Here is a 16,216-nt window from a genome sequence, read left to right as displayed (position 1 = left end):
CACATGGAAAACATGTGTGTCTGTAGTAGCTGCCTGCATATGGAGAACATGTATGTCTGTAGTAGCTGCCTGCACATGGAGAACATGTGTGTCTACAGCAATTGCCTGCACATGGAGAACATGTGTGTCTATATCAGTTCCCTGCACATGGAGAACATGTGTATCTATAGTAGCTGCCTACACATGGAGAACATGTGTGTATGTAGTAGCTGCCTACACATGGAGAACATGTGTGTCTATATCAGTTCCCTGCACATGGAGAACATGTGTATCTATAGTAATTCCCTGCACATGGAGAAAATGTGTGTCTGTAGTAGCTGCCTGCACATGGAGAACATGTGTGTCTACAGCAATTGCCTGCACATGGAGAACATGTGTGTCTGTACTAGCTGCCTGCAAATGGAGAACATGTGTGTCTGTAGTAACTGCCTTCACATGGAGAACATGTATGACCACACTGGCTCCCTATACCCTGACATCTATGAAAGACAGATAGAACATGACCTGCTGCTGAAAAGAACCATATTATTCCTCCTTGAATAATACCCTGCATCTCCTACTGACATTAATTATACTCCCTAACTTTTTTACCAAATCCAAACTAGATGAACATCTAAAAGAAAAAAACAGGAGAAAGAGGAAGAAAAGGAAAAAGAAAGTCCTCCTGCGCACTGCGGGTGGCTCAAGCCCTGGAATCCCAACTCTTAATCCAGAGATTTTCCTGCAAGACTATACTGGCTCCATTAAAAATAACTGGGTTATAAAATATTTCAATAAATTGAGCACATGTTGGAAAGGACTAAGGAAAATAACGCATTTGCAGCTAACAATGGCACTTCCAGAATGCCACCAAAACCTGAGAGAACACTGTGACAGCATATAAGTGTCATCACAGATGGGAACAGCCTTGATGGCATCTAACTCCCATTTCTCAGTGCACCAGCATTTCCTAAAGATGTGCCCTCAGTCCCATCCATGGCTGGCAATCTCAAAAACGCTCCCTGATGCTTCACCAGCCGCAATAAATTACCCACGTTAAACCATTCCTATGGTGGCGAGATCAAAGCTTCAACAGCAATATACCTCGATGTTTAGGTAGATGATATTTCTTAATTTTCCTTGATTTTAATCTATGTTTCAGAGTTACATCAAAGTGATTCAGAATAGATCCTGTGGGTAGGGCCAATAGTTCAGTTGGTAAACTGCTTGCCTTGCCAACACAGGACAAGAATGTATTCACCAGGACCCACTTTTAAAAATCTGGGCAATGGCAGCATGCATTTGTAATTCCAGTGCTAAGAAAGCCAGTCTGAGGCTCGCTGGCCAGCCAACACAACCTACTTGACAAGTTCCAGGCCAGTAAAAAACCTTATCAAAAAAAAAAGTGAATAGGTTCAAATATGAGACATAAGAGGTTGCCCTCTGGCCTCTGGATACACACACACATGCATCAGCAGACAAGATAGACACAGAAAGAACAGACCAAGAAACAACAAAAGTAAACACACTTTCCCAACAGTTCGCTGTTACCCTGAGTTAACAACAGACAGCACTTACCTCAAAGCCACCAAAGTCGTCATCATCCATTCTTTAAGCTGCACCTGAAACACAGAACAGTTGGGATGAGCCACCTGCGTCAGAACACACCCATGAATTAAAGGAGGATAGTGCGTTGTAAATCAAAACTACTCCATCCAGATTATGAAATTATTAGGTTTTCTTAAACTGTATGAGTCCATTTTTATCACTTAAAAAAAAAAAAAACAGCTGGTAATTGGCTTTTACTTTCTGACAAAATTAGCAATTTCTGGAACCTTTTCAGTAACCATGTATTTTGCCATTTTCTGTTGAGACTCCAGGAGTGGAAAAATATTCTTTTACATTTTAATTTGCTTTTCCCAAAGTGGCGCTAGGGCCCCATCAGTAATGCTTCCTGCTTTCCGCATCTACCCCTCAGCTGTCTGGCAACATCAGCACAAACTCCAGCTAAGAACAGGACTGTGGTGAATTTTTGGAAATCTGTCCCCACCACAAAGGTTCTTCCCTTGGTTTCATGGCCGGGCTGAGTTAGATTTTCAAAATTGATCAGCATTTTTGAGCTGTGGCCACGACTTCTGGAGCATTTGATATGTGTATTTTTAGCTAAAACTGCTTTGCACTTTTGGAAAAATGTGGAGCAAGTTACTGGGCTGATCAAGGTAAATCAAGTTGTGTGTTCATGAGAGACAAGGCAAAAACATGTGAACATCCAGGATCACTCATGCCCTCGCTCTCAAGGTAGGAGACAAGCTCAGCACCCAAAACTAAAACAGCAAGGAAGGAACAGCCTGGGAAGGTGAAGGGGCAACAGTGAGTTAAGGTTCTCTCCCTGCAGCTGAGGACGGGAAAGCAGAAGCCCCCCATGCAGTGAAGCAGCCCTGGCGTCGTCATATTCCACATCTTGAGAGACACACAGCAACACCTCCATCAAGAAAACGCCACCCACTTCACAAAAGTAACAGCAAAGAAATGCACACGTCGCAGATTGTTTTCACAAGGCCAAGCCAATTTATTTGCACAAAAAGTAGAAGGGACAAAGAATGTGTGTGGATGGAAATAAGATCAGTTTATAAATAGCACTGAGTTACTAGAACTGCTTACACAGAAGGGACAGCAACTCTGTCACTGCTCACTCAGTCTGGTTGACACTCCTCAAAAGATGTACTTCTGTTTACAAATTTAGAAATTAAAGCTAAGCTAGCCATCTCTATGCAGCTACTTATATTTTATAGAAAATATAAACTGGACTTTCAGGAACTGTCAACAGTGGTTATTCTGAAATTAAGTGACATTCACTGTGTCTCAACCGAAGAGAACTCTGCTATGATCACATCTGTCGGGAAGAATATGGCAAAGGACGCTATGTATCCAAAAACTTATCAGTCAAGCTGTAAACACCACACTATCTTCCACCTGGGTACCACAACCTCAGGAGCCAATTACTATTTTTAGCATCTGTGAACCCTGCTGTACTCTGTGTGCGGTGTTCATTTCAAAGGCATAGTTTTCAGAGTTAAGGCTCCCGTGTTTTCACAAGGCACATCCTGACATGGGATGGGAAGGGTGCCAGTAAGCAGACAACACAAGCACACAGCATGTTCGCCTGTGGTAAGAAAGCAGATTCCTAAGTTCTGATTGAGCTGTGCAAAACAGCAAAGCAGTGACGACGGGTGCTCTAGGTTCTAGCAAGTCCAAAAAGACATGGCAGAGTTCCTCTTCTATACTGTCAAAAAGTAAATGTGTCCTGAATAGCTTAAGAGATGGTGCTATAGAAATGTTATTTTAAAGCCTTTCCACAAATAATGTAGATCCAAATCCTATGACAGTGCCCTTCTGCATATTTAAGAGACTAAAGATATCAGATGTTTTTGCTGCTGATTATTGGGATTTTTTTATGTATATTTTGTGGGATTTTTGTTTGTTGTTGTTTTTAGTTTTTTAGGGTATTTTGTTTTGTTTTTTTGAAACAGGGTCTCAATATACAGCCCTTGCTGGTCTGGAACTTGCTATGTAGAACAGGCTGTCTTCAAATTCAGAGATCTTTCTGCCTCTGCCTTCTGAGTGCTGGAATTAAAGGCTTGAGCCACCAAACCTGACCTCAACAGCACTGGTTTTTATAAGCTAATGTTACAGGGGCCAGAGAAAAGGCTCAGTAGATAAAGCACTTGTCACTCAAGTATATGAACCATTTGTTTAGATAACCAAACATATAAAAAGTCTTCTGTAACCCCAAAACTTGGAAGCAGAAGGTATCCTGGGGCAAGGTGGCAAGCTAGACTAGTCAGAATCGCCCCGCTCTGGCTTCATCAAGAGAATATACTTCTAAAATACAGAGTGATCAAAAATGATGCCCAACATTTACTTTGGGCTTCCATACCCCCTCCCCACACATGAACACGTAAATATGCAGCCCACAACACACAAACGTACAAGAAAGAAAATTTATAATATTCAAAAGCTAAAACTTAATTTTTAAAAAGAAACTAATACAAAGGTGTCTTATTGATGGACTCTCACTTGAATACACTTGAATCTTGGCTGTACCTAAGGTGATTCTGATAAGGCTTTGTGGAGCACTTCTGCAATGTTGTGTTATAGTCATGAGCACTGCATCAGTTATGAGGATGCACCAACACCGAGCAGCACCTAAGTCACTAAGGGAGGAGACTCGGGAAAGGTGGGACTATGCGCTCAGAGCTACATTCTGCTGGCTTAGGGACCCACACTAAAGGTCTTCATAGCATCTAGGTTCGACTGTCCCAGACCTCCTTATGTAAACTAGCCTGCCTGGTTGCTTTATTATTTTAACTCCCACTCTGCCATCCTCAGTACTGACAACAGAGCTGACTGGAGAAAACTAGACGAGAAAGTAAGACATGGACACAGGGACCGTGACACGCCCTCCGGAGCCACATCACAGCTGCCAGTCTCCATCCTCGAGAAGCAGGTCTGCTGTGGTGTGGAGAAAAGCACACAAATGCAAACAATGTAAAAACTCCTGCAGAGAAAACTGTCCAGTGTTGGGGCAATGGCTTCAAAGAGGACCTACCTAGTGGAAATACCAAGGCATATTTCAAGTACAGGGTACCTTTGAAACAGACTGTAGGGACTGGACAGAAATCTCACATTTTAAAGTTTAGGTTCTGAACATATATTTTATCAAAGTTTCCACTGAAAAGTTGTCTTCTTAAAATGACAAAATAATAAACTAATTAAATGCTTCTGCTTGCTCCTAAATACAAACAAGGTCTAAAAAACTAATAAGGTAAAGGAGAAAAGTACAAGACAGCTGCAGGGATAACCATGAGTGAAGGCAGCTCAGCCCGTTTCCTTCAGGAATCCATGGAAGGCTCCAGAGTGGGTGACTAGCAGTTGGGTAAAGGTGAGATTAAAAATCCGACCAGAGTCAGAACTGTACCCAAAACCCACACAGCCAATCACTTCCAGTTCTTCGCCCCTGTGACAAAATATCTGAGAGCATGGAGAACAACCCACAGAGCATGGAGAACAACCCACAGAGCAGGGAGCACAACCCACAGAGCATGGAGAACAACCCACAGAGCAGGGAGCACAACCCACGGAGCAGGGAGCACAACCCACGGAGCAGGGAACACAGCACACAGAGCAGGGAGCACAGCACACGGAGCAGGGAGCACAACCTACAGAGCAGGGAGCATCGCCCACGGAGCAGGGAGCACAGCACACGGAGCAGGGAGCACAGCCCACAGAGCAGGGAGCACAGCACATGGAGCAGGGAGAACAACCCACAGAGCATGGAGCACAACCCACAGAGCATGGAGAACAACCCACAGAGCAGGGAGTACAACCCACAGAGCAGGGAGCACAACCCACAGAGCAGGGAGCACAACCCACAGAGCAGGGAGCACAGCACACAGAGCAGGGAGCACAACCCACAGAGCAGGGAGCACAACCCACGGAGCAGGGAGCACAGCACACAGAGCAGGGAGCACAGCACACGGAGCAGGGAGCACAGCCCACGGAGCAGGGAGCACAGCCCACGGAGCAGGGAGCACAGCCGGCAAAGCAGGGAGCATCGCCCACAGAGCAGGGAGCACAAGCCACGGAGCAGGGAGCACTGCCCACAGAGCAGGGAGCACAGCCCAATATCACCATTGAAGCTGAGTAAACTCCAGTTCAAGTGAGACTGCTTCTCTATAAAGAACACAGAGAACTCAGAAATCACCAGCAAAGTAATTCAAAATAACATCCTTTATAAGACTACAGTTGGCCTCTGGAAGGCGAGGCAGCTCCATCCAAGCAGGAAGACTTCATGCAGCAGCCTGAAGAAGGCAGAGGGCACTGGGGAGGGGCTTCTGAAACTCAGAGGGGAGTGACATGCACCACAGAGTTCTACAACCAGCCAGAGCAGTAACTCATTGAGTTCAGGACAGAATAAAACCATATCCACAGCCATGAGGTCTCAACACAGGTTTTCCTTCTACAGGTTTTCCTTCTTACAAATGTCTTGTGGAGCTGGGCATGAACCAACGGCAGAGTGCTGACCCAGCACACACAAGGCCTTGGGTTCTGTGTTCAAAACCCCTAGTGCCACAAAAAGACAAAAACAATTGTGTAAGACAGAAAGAAGACATGAGATTGGGAAGTCCATCTCAGACAGGTAAACCGCCTCCATGTCAGGAAGGGCCAGGAAGACTGGACACAGTCAGAAAGCTCCGGAAAGACATGTTCAACCCTTGTGGCTTACCACCATGAGTGGAATTTTCAACACTGAGAAGGTAGTTTAGAGCTGTGTCAGTGAATACAATGCTAGCCGACTGAAACCAACACACTGGACAAGAAAAGCAACCACCCCACTCCTGTCCTGAATGCAGATAACTTCAGTAATGCAGACACTGAGTAGCTGTGCCAAAATGCCCATGTGACCACGGAGGGCACAGGCAGAGGCTGGGGAAGGAGGACCACACCTTCTTCCCTGTTACAAGGGCACAGATCTTCAGTGGGAAAATTACAACGCAGCAACCATACGCATGAGGTTTAGACACACTCATCTCAACACCCAACCCTGAAAACAGGGCAAGGCAGAGAAGCAGAAAACACAGATGGCCGTTGTTTCACAGAAAAATACCTTTTACAACTTTAAATTATGGGCAGAAAAACAAATTGTTACTATCCAATCTACCTAGTATTTCCATTAAAATACTACCAAAAAAAAGTCAGAGCAAGTTTGTTTCTCTTAGAAACTAAATACAAGCATAAACGGTTTAAAATAGCATTTTACCAGTGAATAAACTGGACTTTTTTATGTTTCCATGCTACACTTTCCCACATTGCTAAGTATTTACACACAAATAAACTATGTCTCTGACTTCAAAGCTGCTCAAAGGCAAAGCAGACAACTAGAAAGTCGGACAGAGAAAGAGCTTTCAGAGAAGGAAAGTTGGGTTGTTGACAACCTGTCTCAGCTCTGCAGAACATGGGCCACTGAGCATCAAATGAAGTCACTGCCCAATTGGAAAAGGCTGGCCTCCCGCCTCACTGGCCACACCCTCTCACTGACCACACCCCTCGATGGCTACCCACCTCATTGGCCACCAGCCTCATTGGCCACACCCCTGCCTTGCCAACTCTGAGAGCCAGATATTCTCTTTGGTACAGAGTTTCCAATGAATGCAGGTGCGGAAGAGGAAGCACTAAAGAATATGGTTGTGACAGAGCCTATGGCATTGCAAGTCTCTCATGTGAGATGGTTTCTTTTATTATAAACTAACATCTTTCTTCATTAACCTATTACTATCTTTATCATATAACATTTACTTTGGAACATGAATATGTGCATTTCTAGCTATAGAATTAGTTTGATGGACATGACACCCAAGCAGCACTGAGGAGTCCTACCCTGAGCCTGGCAACTGTTACTAAGGTACACTAAGGGTTATCAGTGACTCTTGTTATTTTCCCTAAAGGACTTATGTGCATGTCTTGTCAGGTTTATTCCTGATGTTCTACGGTTCTAATGTCTCCTTTTACATTATCTAGCAAACGGTTTTACCTCCATCTTTCTTTGGTAAACTCTTGTTGGTAATAATTTATCTCTATATTCTTTCTTGTTAATTTTATATGCAAATGATCATTTTGCCTCCAAACAGCAAGCTTTCTTTTCCCCATTACACCTCCTACTACCTCAGGTTCTGTTCCTCGTCACTGAACGTGGGCCATGTTCTCCACTGCTGCAGCAGGCACATGACACCATGTGGCAGGCTGCACTTGCTGAAGACAATTTCATGCGTCTTTCTAAAAATGGACACCAGCACCGTCCTCTCTCCTGACCCTGGCCACCTTAACCAACTGGAGGACAGCCAAGCACCAACCCTGCGTGGGAATGCAATCTCCTCCGACATCTACTCCTCATCTCTTGTCTTTGGAATACAGATGCCAGGATACAGAAAGACCACACAAGCCAACGGAGAGACTATTTGAAGAAGCTTTCTGACCAATTGCCAAGCACTGGCATCAGATCACTAGACTTGAATGATCGAACATAATTTCAGAAGATTCCAGATGATACCAAACCACCTCCAGTGACAGATCATCCCAGCTAAGGACTGAAAGGCTGAACACATTTTCTATAGCCAACTCCCTGACTTCAGAATTTTTGGTAGTGAATGCTGTTTACATCATATGTTAACTCAGGTACGACTTTACCATTCGGGTTACAGGGAATATTCTAACATTTCCCCATATAGGAAAAAGGCCTGCTGACAACAGTCTGATTGGTTCCTAAGGATAACAGGGGTTCCTACTTCCTTCATTTGCTAAACATCATCACCAGGAAGTCAAGTAAACTGTCCTGCAGCTGCTCTTTAAGCTTCTGTCACTAGAGAGTTATGGGTCATGTGATATAGGTGCCCTGGTACACCTGGGATGACCCGTCTGGTGACAGGACTGTCCTGCAAGAGCTCCATACTCCAAGGAACCAGGAAGCATCTGCAGTTTCCGTTTCTCATGGTGTATTCATGGGGTTTGGATATCAGGTTTGAGCTGGGCTCTCAGAACTGGCTAGAAAATATTCCTCTTTTTTTGTTAATGAAGAGAGATTGCATCAGAATGGAATAATCTATTTCTTAGAATTTTAGTTAAAAAAATAACTTTGGCTTAGCAAATCATGGGCGTCTGTCGCTTGCTTTGTGGGAAGATTCAGTTTCCTGCAATTATAGGACAATTGAGACTTTTAATTTCTCCAGAAGATTTTGTAAGTAACGTTTTTTTTTCAAAAAAAAAAAACTATACTTAAAGGGCTGGCACACAGTTATTAACAATATTCTTGTTAGCACTTTTAATGACTGATTTATCTGCCATTCCATTCTTTTTATTTTATATATATTGAGTAATATGCTATTTAAATCTTCTATATTCTATTGGCTTCTATATTCTATTTGTTTTACTTTTTATCTATTCACAAAGGTGAGCTGAAATCTGCCACAGTAATAGCAGAGTCAACAGCTTCTACATAAGATTCTACTGAGATAGGGAAGGGATACTTTCTAGTTTTTTCCTGGAAAGCAAATAAACAACTGGGAGTGAGTGTGAGCTCAGGTGTGTATGAGCAGGGTTTCCTAAGTGGTTCTAGTTCTCTAATGTGATCAGTGAGTCTGTTTTAGAAACACCAGTTGTCTAGAAGAAGAAAAGGGATGCCCACTTCATGACATAAATTATCTCGAGATTTAAAAAATTGTGATGGGAAGGGCTAGAGGGATGGCTCTGTGGTTAAGAGCACTGGCTGCTCTCACAGAGACTCAGGTTCCCAGCGCCCACATGATGGCTCACAACTGCCTGTAGTTCCTTTTTCCAGTGATCCAACACCCTGTCCTGTGCCACAGCACAAGTGTGGAGGTCAGAGGAAACAGTACAGGAGCTAGAAATCATTATGGAGCCATTTATAAAGCTTACACAGAAAGAGAAAAGTAAACACAGTGACACAGTGTATCAAAACTGAAGCACACACACACAAAAGATGCACACACACATGCAAACACATGCTCACACTGGCAAATGCACATCACATACATACAAAAGATGCATGTACACAGAGACACACTCACATGATCACACAGGTGAAGGTACACATACATGCAAGAGATATACACACACACCATGTGTACACACATGCTCAGATAGACAAAGTCATGCACACGTGCATATATGATGTGCACACACATACATGTGTACATACATGCTCATACAGGCCAAGGCATGCACACATGCATACATGAGATGCACACACATGCATACATATACACACATGTCCACACATGCATAAAAGAGATGGAAACACACATACACACATGCTCAAACAGGTGAAGGTATGCATGAATGCACATAAGAGATACTCACAAATACACATGTGCACACACATGCTGACACATGCACACACACACACACACACACACACACACACACACACACACCTGGTACTTAAAGGGAGAAAAAGAAAACAAACAGCATCCACTCCTGGGCTTGTACACACTGCCAGAAAATCAACCATGCTGTAATTAAAACTCCAAAAAGAGAAGGCATTGAGAATGGGATGAAGAAATGGATGAAAATCAGACAGCCAAAATCCTCTCAGGACTAATAACCAAGTATAAATCAAGGACAGCCAGACAACCCAACAAAATAAACACTGCACACTCTCATCAGCCTAACACAACACAATGAACCAAAAAAGTGCAGCGTAAGGGAGGGCCGTGAGATGTCCAGACCACCCTAATCCATCCCCCTCCAGAAACATGTTATTTAATCCTCATACATTTGTGTGGACTTCAAGAGTAAAAATGTTAATCATCAAATGAGTGAATAAATGATACAAGCTAAATTCTCCCGGAATTGCCTAGTTGGTGCCTACCTCTGGGCTTAAGCTGTGTACCATTAGGCTAACTGGCACAGAGAATTTTGAATCAAAATATTACCACTGTACACATACCTGAGGCATAATAACAACTGTCTTACCACATTCCTCCCAAAGAGAGACGGGGAGAGAGAGAGATAGACAGACAGAGACAGAGACAGAGAGAGTTGCAGACCCACATATAACAGTTTCCTAAATTTTGCTTTCAGTGTTGCCAACACTTTGTCCAATTTTATTATCAAAATAATACAGAAACACTTCACCATAATCCTGCCTTTCTGTCTGCATTTCATCCTGTTTCCTTCTAGCACGCAGAAATATATTCAGACTGCACATGCCACTTTAAATTGATTTTACATTCACTGTATTACAAACTACAGTGCTACATTTCTAATGACCTCAAAATGGCACTTGGATGGCTCCATTACCAACCAATACTCCATCAATATGCAAACTTAATTATGTGCTAATTTTTAAATATCTAAGATGTCTTCATGAATTAGTGGCTTTCTTCCTCTTCCTAGGCTATAAATTCCATCTAAATTCCCAGATATAAAGCAATTAACCCTAAAAGTATGGACTGCCTGACAGGTCATGTGACTAAGTCTCCAAAGGAGGTATACTTTGTAAACAAAGAACTTCTAAATCCTCTACTGAATGCACCAATGTTCATTTGAACTTTAGAATACAGTTATGAACTAGGAACAGAAGAGGTGGACACCCCAACCAAGAGCACAAGTGGTCATCCAGTGTCACACGGTCAGCACTCAAAACATACATACATGTAATAGTAAACAGACTACGCAGCTTATATTTAGGGGGAGGGTGTATGTGTATGAGGTGTATATGTGGATGTGGGGTACTTAAATGCATGCAATAACAGCTGATGAAAAAGGAGGTCATGACTTAGAAATTGGAGTGGAGAGGGGTAGAAGGGAGGCTTTGGAGGGAAGAAAGAAAAGGCAGAAACTTTGTAATTATAATCTCAAAAGTAAATTTTAAAAATGGCATACCTATGACTGGGCACTGGGGAGATGGTATGTGTTGGTTGTTTTTCCACTAGAAAAGTATGTGCTGCACAAGCGTGAGGCCCTGAGTGTGGGTCCCAGCACTCATGTGTATACAAGACCTGAGGGAGCATGGGGGATAGATGAATTCCTGCAGCTCCCTAGCCAGCTAGTCTAGCCAAATCATCACCAGGTTCACTGACAAACCCATACTCAAAAGACAAGAGTGGCGGGTGAATGAGCAAGACACCCAGTGTCAACCTCTGACCTCACATGCACACATGCACACACACAGCAACACATACAGGGATCTTATATACACTTGTCCACACACAAAATGAACAGGTTTTAAGGCAGTTTTCCTTATGGCTTCAAAACATGGGTCCCTCCTCATAGTCACATAGTGTCTCTCTGTCTCTCTGTCTCTGTGTCTGTCTCTGTCTCTTTCTCACACACACCTCCTCATAGTCACATAGTCTCTCTGTCTCTCTGTCTCTCTCTCTCACACACACACACCTCTCCTCACAGTCAGTCTCTCTCTGTCTGTCTCTGTCTCTCTCTCTCTCTCTCTCTCTCTCTCTCTCTCTCTCTCTCTCTCTCTCTCACACACACACACATACACACACACACACATCTACAACCTTCACCCATCTGGATGGTCCAAGCCAATACTCCTCATGACTATCCTGTGTCTCTCTTGTGTCATTATCACACACACACACACACACACACACACACACACACACACACACACACACACAAGCTTTATCACTGAAGGGTCTCACTGGAATATACATTTTTCATTGTCTTGCTAATGATAACTAAGAATACATTATGTAGATCTACAATGCATACATATTTCCTTGATAATTCCCCTATTAGCAGACACAAATTGTGTGTTCAGTTATCTTTTATTATAAACAGAAACCCTTCTATACTGAGTATGTTTCTATGGGCTGAATTCCAAAGAATGGAAGTGCTAAGTCAACTGCCATATGTATTTTTAATTTTTATAGCTAGTGTCACATCACCTTCCAAGGGGTTTGACTAGTCCACATTTCCAACAGCAAAATATAAAAATAACCTCCCTTGTCAGTTTCTGCCTCCAAAATGTTGCTATCCCTCCTCTTTCCCCTTACCACCTCCCCCACCCTGCCCCGGCATTCCTCGTCTGTCACTAGTGAGCAAGATGCCTTTACATCGTTTCTTGCTGCTGGACTCTCCACGCCTCTGCTCAATTTCCTCTACTGCTGTTTTCTTTCTATTAGTACACAAGCAACTACAAAATACAAAAGACATCAAATCCACCTTTTCTCCACATCCAAAGTATTTTTGCCATACGCACCATTCATATTTCTTACTCAAAAGTAAAGCACCATACAAAGATCTTTCTTTACTCACAGCCTGCTCACCAGAGTGGCTAAGGTCTCTCACAGGAAATGTATGTGTGATCTGTGCATTCAACATGTTGTTTTTATTAAGTCTCTGTGTGAGAATGATGTGCTATAAGATACCAATCCAATCTGACTTTCTCCCAAATCTACAGCTGGTCCAGACGGAGAGTGAGGGAGGGAGGGAGTGGGTGGGTGGGTGGGTGGGTGGGTGAGTGAGTGGGTGGGTGGGTGGATGAGTGAGTGGGTGAGTGAGTGAGTGAGTGAGTGAGAGAATGAGTGAGTGGTGGGTGAATGAGTGAGTGAGTGAGAGAGTGGTGGATAAGTGAGTGAGTGAGCAGTGGGTGAGTAAGTGAGTGAGTGATGGGTGAGTGAGTGAGAGGGTGAGTGAGTGGTGGGTGAGTGAGTGAGTGAGTAGTGGGTAAGTGAGAGTGAGTGAGTGGTGGGCGAGTAAGTGAGTGGGTGGTGGGTGAGTAAGTGAGTGAGAGTGAATGAATGGTGGGTAAGTGAGTGAGTGGTGGGTAAGTGAGTGAGTGAGTGGGTGGGTGAGTGAATAAGTGGGTGGGTGAGTGAGTGAGTGGTGGGTGGGTAAGTGAGTGAGTGGTGGGTGGGTGGGTGAATGAGTGAGTGAGTGAGTGAGTGGTAGGTGAGTGAGTGAGTGAGTGAGTGGTGGGTGAATGAGTGAGTGAGTGGTGAGTGAATGAGTGAGTGGTGGGTGGGTGAATGAGTGTGTGTGTCTCTGTGTGTGCCTGTGGTATGTGTGAGTTTATGTGTAAGTATATGTCTGTGTGGTGAGTCTCTCAAACTGAGTCTCCACATATATATTCCTGCTTTATACAGATGGCATCTTTTTCAAGACCCTTTGTCAGGTCCCCTACCTCACTCTCTTCAAAGCTATGCTAGTTAGATTTTGTCAGAAAACTCAGGTCATCTGGGAAGACAGAAACAGATCTGAGACAATGCCTGCATCAAACTGGCCTGTCCTCATGCCTGTGAGGCATTTTCTTGAGTAATGCTTGATGTGGGAGGGCCCAGTCCATGGTGGTGATGCTACTCCAGGACAGATTTCCTGGGTTCCCTAACAAAAGTAACAGAAAGCTATGGGGAGGAAGCCAGCGAGCAGCACCCCTCCATGGCCTCGGCATCAGTTCCTGCTTCCGTGCTCCTGACCATAAATCTCAGAAAATCTATACTTTATATACTTATATATTTACTTATATATTACATATGAATATATATAATTTCATATCTTTTTTTTTTTTTCGAAACAGGGCTTTGCTGTGTAGCCCTGGCTGTTCTGGAACTCACTCTGTAGACCAGGCTGGCCTCAAACTCAGAAATTCACTTGCCTCTGCCTCCCAAGTGCTGGGATTAAAGGCGTGCACCACCAATGACTGGCATAATTTCATATCTTATATAAAATTAAATAGAAAAACCTTCCCATGAAATTACCTTTATATTCAGATATAAAATATACAAAATGGGAACAAAGACAACAGCTAGAAAAATAATTTATTTCTATGAATCATGTAATAGAATAAAATACATAAGAAATTTAATGAGTCATTTCCAATAACAATGTTTTACAAGTCACTGGAAATAACCATTCTTTGCCTAGAGAGAAGAATCTCTTTTGTTTATAGTGGAATTCACATCTGAAAGCAATTCCTCTTGGCAGTATCACAGAAGCAGGTGCCAGTACCAATCACAAGAGAGCATTTTCATTACTGTCGTATTTAAAATATAACCACTGCCGTTGTTAATTACATTCTATTGATATTGATTAGCAAAATATATAAATCAAAGTCTCTTGATTTATGTATTTCTAGCATCTAACTGAGCATGACACCAGCTCCATAAGTATTGACAGATGTCAAAAAAATAAAAAAATAAAAAATAAAAACCTGCATTAACTAGAAATGTAGCTCAGTGGGGAGTGGTTGCCTAGCAGGTTAGCAAGCACAATGCCTATGGTTCATCTTCAGAACCAGAAAACAAAATAGGGAAGAAAGGCAAGAAGGTAGAAAGAGAGAGGGGAGAAGGGCGGAAGGAAGGGAGGGGGGAGGAGAAGAGATGAATTCCAACCTGGAATTTAAAAACACCTAAAAGATTTGGGTTCAAAAATCCAAAGACTAGAATAGAATAAAAACGTTTTAAGTTGGATACATGTTTTCATGACCACCCACTCTATCCCAAAACTGCATAACTAAATTACCAGACCTAAACGTCATACAAACAAGCTTGTACCCACTTTGTAAATGCTTTTAAATTAAGAAGGATAGAGTAGTATGCACAAGGTGAGTTCTGCAGACAGGCGACAACGACAGTGGAGCACCTGATGCCATGGGACTGTGCACTTCAACATCTGAAACCATCACCTTGTACCATGGCTATTTTACAGAGACAGATGGCAGGAAGAGCTGAGCCATAAGTACCTGGTGTAGGCCTCTGTGAGCTCTTGGTCTCCTGGTTCATGATAAGACTGGGGATGGAGGAGCACGCCAGAGAGGACCTATGACAAAGGCCCTCTGTAATGTCAGCTCACAGAGGCCCCTTCCATGTACCCTTCACTATAACAAGATGGAAATGGGATGAAGGAATAGAAAATGACCAGAAATGGAGGTTTCTCCCTTCCAAACCTGAAAAGGATCTCTGAGCGGAAGAGTTTGACAAGTAGATCAAATCCACCTTTACAACAAGATGAATAAAACAGTGACCTTGTCCCCATGTGAACTGACCTTGTAAATGCCTGGGGGACTGCCACAACTGTCAAAGACTTGTGACACGAGGTGCAACGCCCTGCTGAAGCACGCTCACTCTGGAGACGCTGTGACTGACGCCTGCTATCGTCTCTCACCCACGGGGACAGGCTAACATTTCTGACCACTCTTCAGAAACTTTTCACCATAGGGGTAACCATAACGGTGAAAACATCACATCAGCAAATTAAAAGGCTCACTGTGCAAGTCCATGCGTCCAACTGTCATACAGACCAAACTAACCCATACAACATAGGACCCTAGAAGTCATGGAACAAGGGTAAAAAGGCAGCTAAGACTCACCATAAAGGAAATAAGAAAAAGAGTGTTCTAGGACATAGCACTGTTTTTATAAGGCAAGTTTATCACAATTCAACAAGATAGCTTAACCAGGTCAGTGCTTTTAATAACATATTAAAGTGTATACTAGTACTTGAAAACTAGGGTGTGCAGGAAGGGGAGACCTGCAGAAATGAACTCATGCTCTTTATACACTGTGGCTGTCTTTTCACACCAGAATTACACACTGAGCAGATGACTGGGATAGACACTGGATGGCCACATGGCAACAAAGCATAGGTTATCACGTGGAGCTTGAGGCTTGAAGGTGAACCTTATATAAACCAGCAGTGT

The 16,216-nt window shown here is 43.2% G+C and overlaps 1 protein-coding gene across 3 annotated transcripts in view; it reads right to left on the bottom strand.

Annotated features, from left to right (window-relative positions):
- Positions 1 to 16,216, bottom strand: part of Ccdc91 (coiled-coil domain containing 91) — a 165,199-nt gene that overhangs the window by 132,576 nt on the left and 16,407 nt on the right. For all 3 annotated transcript variants that reach the window (XM_029535495.1, XM_021190587.1, XM_029535494.1), the window contains exon 2: positions 1,558 to 1,601. Coding sequence is in view for 2 of the 3 variants with exons in the window: in XM_021190587.1 (XP_021046246.1) it covers positions 1,558 to 1,587 (30 nt within the window). In the remaining variant the exon portion in view is untranslated. The remainder of the gene's footprint in view (positions 1 to 1,557; positions 1,602 to 16,216) is intronic.

Source organism: Mus pahari, chromosome 2, assembly GCF_900095145.1.
Source record: "Mus pahari chromosome 2, PAHARI_EIJ_v1.1, whole genome shotgun sequence".
Taxonomy (NCBI): domain Eukaryota; kingdom Metazoa; phylum Chordata; class Mammalia; order Rodentia; family Muridae; genus Mus; species Mus pahari.
This window is presented reverse-complemented; position numbering and strand designations above follow the sequence as displayed.